The sequence below is a fragment of the Lissotriton vulgaris genome, chromosome 1_1 (genome assembly GCF_964263255.1).
Source record: "Lissotriton vulgaris chromosome 1_1, aLisVul1.2, whole genome shotgun sequence".
In the NCBI taxonomy this organism is placed as follows: domain Eukaryota; kingdom Metazoa; phylum Chordata; class Amphibia; order Caudata; family Salamandridae; genus Lissotriton; species Lissotriton vulgaris.
In genome coordinates this window covers 1,616,072,362-1,616,085,556 of record NC_141685.1, presented here as the reverse complement: position 1 = coordinate 1,616,085,556, position 13,195 = coordinate 1,616,072,362, and the positions used below count along the sequence as shown (strand labels likewise).

At 47.9% G+C, this 13,195-nt stretch overlaps 1 protein-coding gene across 2 annotated transcripts in view; it reads right to left on the bottom strand.

Annotated features, from left to right (window-relative positions):
- MAPK8IP2 (mitogen-activated protein kinase 8 interacting protein 2) overlaps positions 1-13,195 on the bottom strand; it is a 256,306-nt gene that overhangs the window by 67,895 nt on the left and 175,216 nt on the right. For both annotated transcript variants that reach the window (XM_086918822.1, XM_086918823.1), the window contains exons 7-8: positions 3,387-3,559; positions 146-255 (exon numbers count right to left, since the gene is read on the bottom strand). In XM_086918822.1, the coding sequence (XP_086774948.1) occupies positions 146-255; positions 3,387-3,559 (283 nt within the window). The remainder of the gene's footprint in view (positions 1-145; positions 256-3,386; positions 3,560-13,195) is intronic.

Genomic DNA, 13,195 nt, shown 5'->3' with positions numbered 1-13,195 from the left:
TGGCAACCTCACTTTCTGCAAGATGGCTTATGTCATTCCACCCCCTTAAACATAAAAAAGAAAGGGTGCTTCTCTCAAGCCTTCTTTGCTTTACACGCGATGACACCATGCCTGCAGCATGGGGACACACCAACAGCACACTCACCTTCTGCATGGCTGCACATAAGATACCATTGCCTTGATGACACGGAACTTCCACAGATCCCAGAAACTGCACCGTGAACCTCTCCATCCAGCAAGTGTTCCTCTTTAGGCCTGAAATAGAAATCACACAGTGAATGTGACAGCTGTGCTATCTGTGATGGGCTCTGGAGCTTTCAGGTCAAAAATGCAAATTGCACTGAACCCTTCTTAGAAATTCATAGATGCATTACAGACTGTCAACATGCAGTTCCCAAATAACAAGTTACCGCTTCAATAGCAGACTTTTTAAAGGGCAGAGTGTTATGGGTGGTATATTTTTAAAATGTAATAAACTAATCACTACACGTGATTGTTAGACACTTGGGAAAGAATTCTCAGCCTTTCTGAGGTGGATCCACATTAGCTGGAAAATCAATAGACAATGAAAAGTCCTATCCTACAATAAGTCATAACATCATGCAACAAAGATGAGCAAATGAATGAAACACATTAGAACATAAGCACCTGTGCAGTGGAAAGCATATCTCACTGAAGGAGTGATAAAGGACATTAGCAGGGTCCGAAATGTATTCAGCAATGAGACACCCGAATATGTGGCAGATTGGATGGTACGCAACATCGAAAGACTGTTTGAGTGGCATATTATGTGAGCAAAGGCAAGAGATCTAGCCCATTTTGTCACATTGTCATGTAACATGTATTTACAAGAGATGGCCAAAGTGAATCCATACATACTCAAAATTGGGCACAGTGAGGAATTGTTAACCTATGGAAAGAAGGGCATAGTTTTATTTCACGTGACCTGTTCCTTTCAGATGGATGACCTGCCCAACAAGAATGGGATTCAGGCTGAAGGGATTTGTGTTTCTCTGCTGATGATCTGGACTACTATAGCCCTAGAACAAATGGGAAATACAATTTCCTAGACTCGCAAGCCACATTTATTTCTCTGCTGACAGAAATCCCAAAGTAGGATTTCTGGTAAATGAAATGAACGGTAAACGGCACCATCGACTGGAGTAGGAAAGCAGATAATAAGTTCTATCTATCAGAGTTTTTGCCAATACAGAATGAATGATAGCCCTAAACTTGCTTTGAAATGGAGTAATCTTTTATCTGAAGATTTTGTCCCTATGAAAATTCTTGCCACATTAAAGACGTTATTGGGTTCAGTACACTCCATAATCTTAAGAGTACAAAAATGTAAAACTTTGCATATGCAATAATATAGCCTTATATCTACTGTAGCGGGCTATACTGGCTATTAAAGGCCCACTGCAGCGTTAAAGGCCTGAGCCGAAGGCGAGGGACTTTAACAATGCAGAGGAACTTTAAAATCCGGTATAGAAGGGCTATGAGGTTATTAGAACGTGCAGAATGTTTTAACAAAGAAAACAAAGCCTTCAGGGAGCGTGAGGGGATTGAAATCCCCTCAGGCTCCCTGAAGCCTTTGTTCACAGCCAGAGCTGTGAACAAAGAAACATTGGATTGTTGGAGCTCCGAGCTTATAGCAGCCATTATAAGCCCAGAGCACTCCATTTTTTTCAATGGAGCTACCAACATTCCAATGTTCTAATACCCCTGTCAGAATAACAAGGTGAGCTAGGGATAATAGTGGTGATAAGACTAAGGGCTAGATGTAGGTAAAGTACATTTACCGATTTTAAAATACCGAATTTTACAGATTAGGTATTTTAGAATCGGTAAATGTAATGTAGGAAAAGATTCGGTAAAAATTACTGAATCGGTACGATTCGGTAATTTCCTCATTTCCACATTCATTCCTATGGGCCTGGAGGCCCATAGGAATGAATGTGAATTACCGATTCAGTAAAATAGGGGAACATTCAAGGGTGGCAGGGTGTCACATTGACACCCTGTTGCACCCCTGAATAGTGCTTGTGTGCACATGTGGCACACATACATGCCCTAAGGGCATGTATGTCTGCCACATGGCATTGTTGAAAATGCACAGATTTGAATTTTCAATGGTATTCGTTATTTACCACCAACTAATCGCTGGTGGTAAATATCGAATCCTTAAAGCACATGAGCACTCTTTAAAGTGCTTCCTACATGCCATTTACCGATTCGCTAAATACCGAATCGGTAAATAATGATTCGGTAAATACCGAATCGGTATTTACCGAAATCTCCCCTACATAGGAAATGGCCCAATACCAGTCAGTAAGCCTGAAATTTACCGAATTTCGGGTTTACTGACCGGTAAAGGGCCACCTACATCTGGCCCTAAATGTCTTAAATGTGGATTAGTGGTCGCAAATATGCTACATATGTTTATTTCTTGTCCCAAAATTCGGGGCGTTCTGGGAAGAGTTGAATCAGGTTATCGGACTATGTCTTGGCTTTGACTTACAGCTTATTTACAAGGAGATTATACTTGGGTATAGGGCTGAAACAGACCTAGGATTAAAACGACTCTTATCCATCACTATTGTGTCGGCCAGGTTGTGTGTAGCTGGAGCATGGATCTCTCCGTTGCCTCCTAGGACAGCAGATAGAGGCATCACGCACTGAATTGTTAGGACAAGATAATGCCAACTTTGTAAAAGTACACAACAAAACAACTGCCAATACTGCCAATGTACTTCTGCTCTTGGTTTTGAAAAACACATTGATCAGGAACAATATGTATTATAGACTTCTCTTCCTGTCTGGAATAAATCTTATTCTTTTATTTCAATTTTTTACATATCAAAATTTTACACATTTAATAAAATTTTAACACATAGTTGACATTTGCACCTCATAACATCATCAAATCAGCTAAAACATTTAGAATGTTTTAGCTGATTTGATGATGTTATGAGGTGCAAATGTCAACTATGTGTTAACATTGAATTAAATGTGTAAAATTTTGATATGTAAAAAAATGAAATAAAAAAATAAGATTTATTTCAGACAGGAAGAGAAGTCTATAATACATATTGTTTTAGATCAACGTGTTTTTCAAAACTAAGAGAAGAAGTAAATTGGCAGTTGTTTTGTTGTATAGTTTATTGAGGCTTGGCCTTACTGATCTGAGCCCCAACCCAGTGGTGGTTTCAACTTTGTAAATGTGGCCTTTTCAGAATTGTGATTTAAAACCCAATTTTGCCATTAAAGAAGGTTTTAAATTCCAATTCATTTTAGTCCAAACTTGACATCATTATCTGTTTGCAATCAAAAGTTAGTTTTTAAGTATTATCAATCTCAAAACATGAAAAGGTGTTGCCTCTTACCAATGACCTCCTTCACAGGGCTGACCACTTCGTGGGCATAAAATGCTGGGAATATCCCCCGCTCCCCCGTTCGCATGTTGTATCCTCTGTACCAGTAATCATCTTCCTCAATCTCCACCAGTATTGGATCATCGACATCAAGCTCTAACTCATCTTCATGGCGGGGGATGAATCTGAAGGGTAAAAGAGACAGAGATCAATGAAAAGGAGAGAAGGAGATAAACAGGAAAAAGAGACCAATAGGATGAGAGAAACAGATACAGAGGTAAAATAGCCTAATGAGAGTGAAGAAAGAGTGAGAGGGAAGAGAGACAAATGAGAGAAGAGATAGAGATGTATAGGAAAAAGAGACAAGCAAGAGGAGAGCAAGACGGTGAGAGGGAATAAGGTCTATCAACAAGGTGAAAAGGAGATTGAGTAAATCATCAATGAGAAGGAAGGAACAAGACTAATAGTGGAGAGAGGCTACAGAGGGAATGATAGATTTAATAGAGAAAGGATGACAAATGAAAGAATGAGAACATGAAAGAGAGACTGGTATATAGAAGGTAGGGATGTGTGTATGTGTGTGTGTGAGAGAGAGAGAGCGCGGGTGAGAGAGAGAGTGAAATGGACAATGAGAATGAGAGATGAAAGAGAAAAGGTCACAAAAGTGGAGATATAGATATCGTGGGTAAAATAGATCAATACCATGTAGGAACAATATCAAAAGGGAAGAAGAGGCCAATGCAAGTGAGAAAAATAGAAATGGAATAAAGTGTTGGGAAATCTGTCAGCCTCTGCGGTATCTTTGACCTGTGTTTCTTTGTTGTTAGTCTGAAATTTTCTGATGTTTCTGCTTTACTTGAGAAACCATAGAAGGGAACCTGTCTAGTCTAGAGTGCTTGCGAGTGTTCCTGCTGAATTTAATATGTGGTATCATTCAGTAAGTAGCCTTTTCCTATTTAGCTGAACACTTGGATTAGATTATTCATTGTTTCAGGATTTTTTATTGTGTGTTTGAAGATAAAAGACCACTGAGTGGGTCTGGCCATTTTAACTTACCCGTATCAAATGACAGGAGAGGGGGAGAAACAGCTGAGTGACTGGGCCGCCTACAAGTTCTAGGCTGAGACCAAGGGAGGCTAATGCCATTCTACTGTTCCCTGAAGTGCCCTTCTTCAATACTTCTGAGAATATTTTTAAAATATTTAATAATTTGGTTCCATATTCAAAAGTGTCAGCTGTAGAGTCCTCCCCAGCCTGGGTACGTATAAATGATCACGCCACACATGGAACTTGGTATTACACATCTTTATTCTACTGATTGTAACTAATAATTGTCCGTACTATGGCATGAATTTTCTTGACCACACCCATTCACTTATGTCACTCTTATATGGAGTCCGTCAGGGACCGGAGGGGTCCCACTATCTCTAACACACAATACTACATCGCCCCCTTTTTTAAATAAAAAGTACAGAAAAAAATACATCATAACTCCTCAATAAGTCTTTGAAGTTCACAAATCAATCTTTCAAATCTCGTTGCGTGATGTTGAGGAGCTACAGGAGACATAGCAGAAGCATCCGTGTCCGGCACAGGTGACTCAGGCACAGGTGCAGTCTTTAGACTCTCCTGACTCCCAGATGGAAGGGTCTCACTCTGAACATCTGGAGTCATCAAACCTTGAAGCAGGTGTTTGAAATAAGTAAAATCCTTTGTGATGGACTTTCCTGGACAATGAGTAGTCATCATGTGTTTGTTGTTAGTCACAATCCTTAGTGGATCAGCATCAAAAGGAGCATCAGACTTGCGTTTCCATTTCTGCCTGACAATGGCTTGGTTTCCTCTTTTGAACACCGTACTCTGAGCACAGTGACATCTATCTGCATTGGTCTTCATTTTGCGTATGTGAGACAAACCAGTAGCGCAAAGTTTATCAGTATCAATATATCTTTTAGTGGTCCAATGTGGTTCCCATGGCTCTCCCAAACATTGAGGTGGCAGTGCTTTCACGGGTGGTAGAATGGGGAGTTAACCTATATGCACAAAGAGTAGAGTGAAGAACTGGTCTGAGTTCAAGTTCTTTCAGCACAGTGCACTGAATGGTCTTCTTTAGGGTGCTCATAAATCGATAGACGACACCATTTGCCTAAGGCCAGAGAGGTGTGCTTTCCTGATGCTTGACATTTAGATAAGTGAGAAAATCTTTAAATTCTCTACTATTGAAAGGCGTGCCATTGTCACATTTCAAAATCGAGGAACACCCCAGGTTGCAAAAATGCTTTCTAGTCTCTCAATGACTCTGTTGTGAGTGGATGATGACAGATCTTCTTCAAGAGGAAAATGGAAATATTAATCAATAGCTAATAGAAGATGATGACCATTGTCAAGGGGTGAAAATAAATGAATTGTAATCTTCTTCCAAGCATGAATTGAAAGATCAGACATGTTTAATGGATTCAGGGTTGTTTTGGATGACAAGTAGCTGTACTAATGACATGCCCTCAATTACTTTTCAACTCTTTCATCAAGATGTGGGAACCACACTTGGTCGGGCAGAGGTTATTTAGTAGCAACAACTCCACAATGTCCCTAGTATGCCAGTTCAATGACTTGTTGTCTCGGGCTCTCAGCTATAACAATTCTCAATCGTGTAGTATAATGCCTTCTGGGGTAACTGAAAGTTCTACCTGAACCTTTTTGAATTTTTTTGTATGTAAGGTCATCATGAAGAGGTCGAGTATGTTTTCCCCAAGACTGATGTGTAATAATTTTATTTTATTTATTTATTTTTTTTTGGTGTTCAAACTGCTTTATTGATAAGAGCACACAAGGATACACAGCTTGAGATGCCTACAACCCGGAGGCCGGCAGCAATAGCGGAGCAACAATACACAGCCTTGTAGCCGGCATCCCAGGGGCCCGGCGGCACATCACAGGTAGAAAACTTTTCACAACGCCGTCCGGCGGGGCAGGCCAAGGAAGGATGTGCTGCAGTCGAACAGGTTTTGTGTGAGCAAGAAGAGAATCTCACTCCTAATTTTTCGTAACGAGTAGAACAAGGAAAAGAAAAAGAGAAAACCCCAACTTCTCAACGAGGTTACGTATGTGCGATGGTGTATTACAGTGCAATAACAATGTATTGTAGTGGTGTAGTGTGGTGGTTCTGCTAGGCGCTAGTGCGCGGGGCGGTGAATGTCCTGGGTTCAAGGACCTAAGGCATTGGTAGTCCGTGGAGCGGCAGTGCAGAGCTGCCAGTGGTATGCAGGACAGCACTCTCCAGATGGAGGGGGGGACATCCCGTGGCTCGTCGGAAGGAGAAGATGGTCGCAGGAAGGGGAGGCGAGGGGGGCGGTACCGTGGAGGCTAGTGCCACACGTTCCATGAGGAGACTGCAGGGGCATAGGGGTCCCACAGGTAGTGGAAAACAGCATGCGTCGTGTATAGCCAGGTAGTAATAAGGCGAGCAAGAGTGCTAATGGGATTGAGAAGCAATGAGCCCATCGCCCGACGTTGTATCATCGTCCGAGCGTTTGAGCAAGTAGTGCACCAGTGGGTTCCAAACATTCCTAGGTCTACTCGTGAGAGGCAATAATTCAGAAAAGGTGTTGTGCTGATCTTGGCAATATGTTAGGTCAGTTAGCCAATCCTTGAACTTGGGCGCTCTGCCTCTGCTCCAGCGGCAGGCGACACGTCGCTTGGCTAGGAGGAATGCAATATCGACGAATTTTCTGCTTGCCTTGGATATGTGCTTTGTGTATCCAAGGATGGCCACCAAAGAGTCAGCGGGAATCTCCTCTTCCACCATCTGCACAACAGCCTCGATGACCTGTCGCCAGTAGACAGCAACCTGGGGGCAGGACCATGCTAAGTGGAGAAAGTCAGCGTGGTCTGCGCGACATCGTTCACAGCGATCACTATCGGCCAGCCCGAATCTGTATTTCCGGACCGGCGTGTAGTAGACCCTCTGCAGGTATTTATAATGTATTATTTTCAACCTGCAACTGGCAGAGATGCGGGAAGTCAATGTGCAGCAGTATTGCCATTGGTCGTCCGAGACCTCTGTGTCAAGTTCCGCCGACCAGCGCAGTCTGGCAGCAGAGACCGGTAAGGGAGCAGCTCCCCGACATTGGCGGTAGAGCCCAGAGACCAAATGGGCCCCAACCGGAGATTCCAGGAGGTGGTGTAGCGGAGGCAAGGTCGCAGGTTCAGCAGGGTAATCCGGAAGGATGTCCCGCATCCCCGCGCGCAGTCGTATATAGTAAAACAGCTCAAGGGGTGTGGGGGCATGCGAGTGGAAGAAAAGATCCGCTGTTTTGAAAAGTCCGTTGTGGAACAGGTCACCCCAGAAGGAGATGTGAAGTTTGCTACAGAGCTGCCGGAACCCTATTTCCGATAGCAAGGCAAGGTTTGGATGATAGGCCAGAGGAAGCTTAGGAGAGTAGGGCAGCGCGCAGAAGAGTCGCCGGGCGAGTCGCCGCCACGCGTCCAGGGTGCAGGAGACCGAGGTATTCGCTGTAGAGATGGAATTCTCGGGACAGTGCATCAGACCGTTCAATGGAAGTGGGTGTGCAATCCAATCCTTCACTGCTATGTGAGGCATGAAGGGGGTAGGAGCCATCCAATGGTAGGCAAAATGCGCTTGTGCGCACAGGTAGTACGCCTCGAAATCAGGGATGTCGAAGCCGCCTTGGTCGTAGGGAAGGGTCAACGTGGACCACTTTAGCCGGGGAGATTTGCCACCCCAAAAGAGTCTGCGCAGTTCGGCGCGGAGTGTCCTGAAAAAGAAAGCCCCTGGGTAATAGGGGATATTGAGGAAAAAGTACAGAAAGCGGGGCAATATCACCATTTTAATGAGGGAGGCTCTGCCAGCCATGGAGAGCGGCATCGTGATCCACCTGTCGACAGAAGCGGCCAGTTTAGTTATGGCCACTCCATAATTGGAGCGAAGTGTCTCATCTTTATCCCGTGCTACGCGGATCCCCAAATAGCGGAGATCATCCTGGCACCACACCAACGGATAATCTAATGGGAAAGCACTCACCGCGTCAGTAAGGGGAAAAAATTGTGATTTGGTCCAGTTAATATGAACACCTGATAGTCCACCGAACAGGACGAATTCACGGAGTAGGGGGTTAAGGTGTAGCTCCGGGTACTTGACATATAGTGTGATGTCATCCGCATAGAGGGACACATCGATTTGCCGCTGCAAGCATTGAATCGCTCCCTCTCGGTGTAATTGGCGCAGGCGGCAAGCTAGTGGTTCGACCGCAATAGCAAATAATAGGGGTGAGAGCGGGCACCCCTGGCGAGTACCTCTTGTAAGACTGATAGGTGACGATAGCTTCCCATTGATCAGTACTCTCGCCGTGGGGTCCGTGTAGAGGAGGCGTACCCAGGCCAAGAACAGTTTAGGGAACCCCATGCGTCCCAGAACCGAGAAGAGGTAGGGCCACTCGACGGAGTCGAACGCCTTGGTGGCGTCAAGGAACACAGCCGCCACTGGGATATCAGGGTGGACAGAGCGTAGCAGAGAAAACAGGGTGCGTAAGTTATGGGAAGTAGATCTGCCTGCCACGAAGCCAGATTGGTCGGGCAGGACGATTCTAGTCATTAGCAGTGAGAGTCTCGTGGCGAGAACTTTAGCAAGGATCTTCACATCACAATTTAGAAGGGAAAGTGGGCGGTAAGAGTCGCAGGAAGTAGGGGCCTTGCCAGGTTTCAGAAGGGAGGTGATAACCACTTCGCGCATAGATCGAGGCAGCTTGCCGTTAGCTAACGATTCAGTAAAGACTTCATTAAGCACGGGTGCCATAATATCAATATAAGCTTTGTAGAATTCGGCTGGGATGCCATCGAGCCCTGGGGCCTTCCCATTCTGTAGGGACATAATGGCCTCGCGAACTTCCTCGAGTTCAAAAGGCGCCGCCAGGAACTCCCTATCGCCATCACTGAGCCAGCATAGCGCCACGTCATTCAAATAGTCAGCATATGGAGCATCCGCTTCTGCCTTGGAAGTGTATAGTGTAGAGTAATGTGCTGTGAATGTAGTCAGTATCTCATCCGATTCTCTAGTGACAGTGCCAGTCTCATCAGTAAGTTCTAATATGGTGTTGTGTTCTCGTGGCGCGCGCGTGAGTGAGGCTAGCACCTTGCCAGGCCTATCCCCCTCGCAGTATTTCCGGGCCACCCAGTGTTTGCCCCGGTATTTCGCCTCCCTGGCAGCCTCCTCCTCATACTTGGATAGTGTGTCCCTAAAGGTCGCCCGTAGGTGTGGGTCATCACTCGCCACCATTCGGAGCTCTAGGGCACGCAACTCACTTTCCAATGTGGTAATGGTACGCAGAATATCCCGCAGGACCCCATGGCTCTTAGAAATGCAGAAGCCCCGAATAGTTACTTTGAAAGCCTCCCATATGTGTTCCACTGACTCTACTGAACCCTTGTTTCTAGGGAAGAAGTCCCTGATCTCCTCACCCAACTCTGTACGAAAAAGCTCGTAAAGGAGCGTATCTGGGCTCAGCCTCCACTGCGGTCTCGGACTATCCCACCCAGGAGTACGGAACTGTAGTCTAACAGGGCTGTGATCCGAATAGGTTCTAGGCAGATGGTCGACCTCCAACAGTTCCCCAGTGACGTCCCGGGTTACCAAAAAATAATCCAAGCGCGCCCAGGTCCCGGTGTGATGTGTAAAGTGCGTGCCCTCCCGCCCGTGGGGATGTATCTGTCGCCAGGCGTCCAATAGTCCACCCTCCTCCATCACTTCTTCTAAAACCTCCCTAGCTCGGGGCTTGTAAGAGTTAACCCCATCTGCCCTATCTAGTGAGGGCACCAGGGCCAGATTAAAATCACCTCCCCAAATGATATGCCTTGCCCCAATGGAAACGATTTTGCCCCACAGTGTGGAAAAAAAAACAGGTGAGTCAACATTCGGTGCATACATTGAGACAAATAGATAGGTGTCATGTCCCACTCTCCCCCACAACAAAACATATCTTCCCTCTTTGTCCGCCATCTCACCCATGTGAAGGAAGGGTACACCACGGGCGACAAGAATCGCCACACCCCTGGCATAAGACGAATAAGAGGAAAAAGCGCGGGTACCCGCCCATTTCAGTCCAAACGGGGCGTCCCTGCGCACGGGCAAGTGTGTCTCTTGTAGCAGAGCTACTTGTACATGATGTCTATTCAAGTAGGCGACAACATTCCTGCATTTCCGAGCATCGTTCAACCCCCGAACATTCCATGAAAGGCATGTCAATCGCGCAGTCGAGTTCACCGCAGCCATGAGCACATCGACAGCAAAGAAGAAGGCGCCCAATCGGGCCAAAGCATAGTATCATACCCGCACCAGAAGCGCCAGGCTCCACACCACATCAGTATATGCATACACAGTCCATGCAACAGTAACCTCATGAAGTCCGATCTCCCCCCACCCACCCCAGCATCCCAAACATGCCAGCAGCCATGAAATCCCCAAAAACTTCCCCCCCTCATCCCCCTCCCCCCCAACTTCAGAGTGGCAAATAGCCAAACATGCAATAGATCAGCGGGGAATACCCAACTAGGGATCATCCAAAGGTGCGTGCTGCCACGATCCGGCCCATAGCTCCAGTCTGTACCGCCCTCGGTGGAGACTAGGGCCGAGAAAGCGGTCCTTGGTATACGTTACCACGGGGGGGTGCGATGTCCAGGAAGTCCGATCCTCGTGATTCTGCCTAACCACCAAATGGGGAGTCAGCGCCGACCAGCAAATAAGTACATCGTTGTCTTAGGCCGAAGGTCATGAAGGCAATTAATCCTCTTGGCATTCAGGAGGCAAGTCGTCGATCTCTAGTCCGTCTTCAGGTGCCTGGTTGTCTCTGCGTGCTCTCCGGATGGATTTAAAGTAATCCTCGGCTTTCTGCGGGTTAGTGAAGAAGCGTTGTTTGCCCTGGTGAGTAACCCTCAGTTTTGCCGGATACAAAAGTGCATAGTCTATCTGGGCTTCCCTCAGTTTCTTTTTTATTGGAAGGAATTTGCGCCTTTCATCCTGAACAATCGGTGAAAAATCAGGATAGATGGAAAAGGTGATGCCTTCATACCTCAGCGACCTCTGTGTCCGGGCTGCTCGAAGGGCCGTGTCGCGGTCTCGGTAATTCAGAAGTCGAGCGATTATGGGTCTCGGTGGCAGGCCAGGCTGGGGCATAGGCGCCAGTGATCGATGAGCCCTCTCCACTATGAACTGGGAGGAGAAGGCGTCCTCCCCGATAGAGCCCTTGAGCAATTTCTCCACATAGAGTTCCATTCTGCCTGTGGCAGTGGATTCCGGCACATTGGTAATGCGAATGTTATTGCGGCGGCTCCGCGCTTCCAAGTCCTCATTCTTTGCCGCAATTATGCGGAGGAGGTTATCCATTCTCGCTAGCTGTGTCGCGTGGGTCGCGGTGGCGTCGGTGTTGTCGGAGATCCTTTGTTCCGCAGTTGTAAGGCGTTCCTCATGGCAATCCACTTTATGGACCAAGGCGTCCAGCCGGGCCGTGACTCCATCCACCTTCTCCACCACGGTAGCGAATCCCTGCCGCATTTCCAGTAGCAGGTTTGCAATATCCGCAGCAGGGGCATCAGGCAGAGCAGGCTGCGGGGGTGGCTCACTGGGACCCGGGCGCGTCTGCGTCGATGTGTGGCCCTTGCGAGTGCTGTCAAAGCTCAGTTTGGGCTGACGAGCGTCAGGACGCCCCATGGCGGAATCTCCAAGCAGGTGAGGGCCCAGATAGGGTGGCAGAGGCAGTGGAAGTCAAGCGGGCGGGCAGCAACCAGCTGCACACCAGGGGTGTCTCAAGGCCGGAGCCCAGCAGCAACACAAGGAGCGTGCAATGTCACAAGCAGCGCCACGCGGCCAGCAATTGTTCTATGGCAGCAGTCGCCCACCGCGCCTCCAGCAGCAGCCCTAGGTACCTGTTAGGCAATGTTTGCGTCGAAGCACTAGTCCTTGTGCCAAGCCTCCGGATCAACTTCAGGAGTCGCGTCTCACCAGCCGTTAGAAGGCACAATGCAGTCCACCAGGCAGCCCCATGGGGGAAGGGCAGTCAGGCCACTCGACAGCAGCCATCCACGCTGCCAATGTGCAAAGGATCCGTGGCGCCCCGTGGGAAAGGAGCGCCGTCAGTGGCGAGGGGACTCTGCTCAAGTGCAGCAGCTTCGTTTCCTTAACGCTGAAGCCGGCTGTCGAGTCCGGCATGTAGCGTCACGCAGCTCCGGGTCCGCAGCGACAACGGGGACCGGCACGGCCGTCAGCAAGGCAGCAGACGTCCCGTTGGAAACAGGTCGCACTCCGTGTCGGCAGAGCCGCACTCAGAAGGATGCCAAGCAGAGGATGGTAGGTGCCGCTCACCCTCTCGACCTGCACAGTATTCCGGCCCGGAGGGGTGAGGCAGGCAGGGTGATTGTGCGGCCTGGGCGCCTCGTGGCGGACCCCGGAGTCGCGTAGCTGTAGTGGCCAGACTCCCTCTCCAGTGTGCTCCAGGGCAGGCGTCGGGCAATCTTCGGAAGCTCGTATCTCTGGCTCCGAGCCTCGCAGCCGCTCCAAACTTCGCCCGAGTGCAGAGAGCACTCTCGTGATGCAGGAACCGGGCTTCTGGGGGTAACACGGCACCCCGTGGCAGCGGATCAGTGTAGGATCAATATCCAAGGAGCGGGAGCTGCAGGTCTAGGCAGCCATTCCGCAAGCGCGCCCTCTAGCGCCCCCTGATGTGTAATAATGTCTTTGTGTATTAGCACATCTCTGTCAGTGCTTGTGGCAACAATGATTTGTTCAACTGATAAGGCAGCAGGGCTACTGGGTT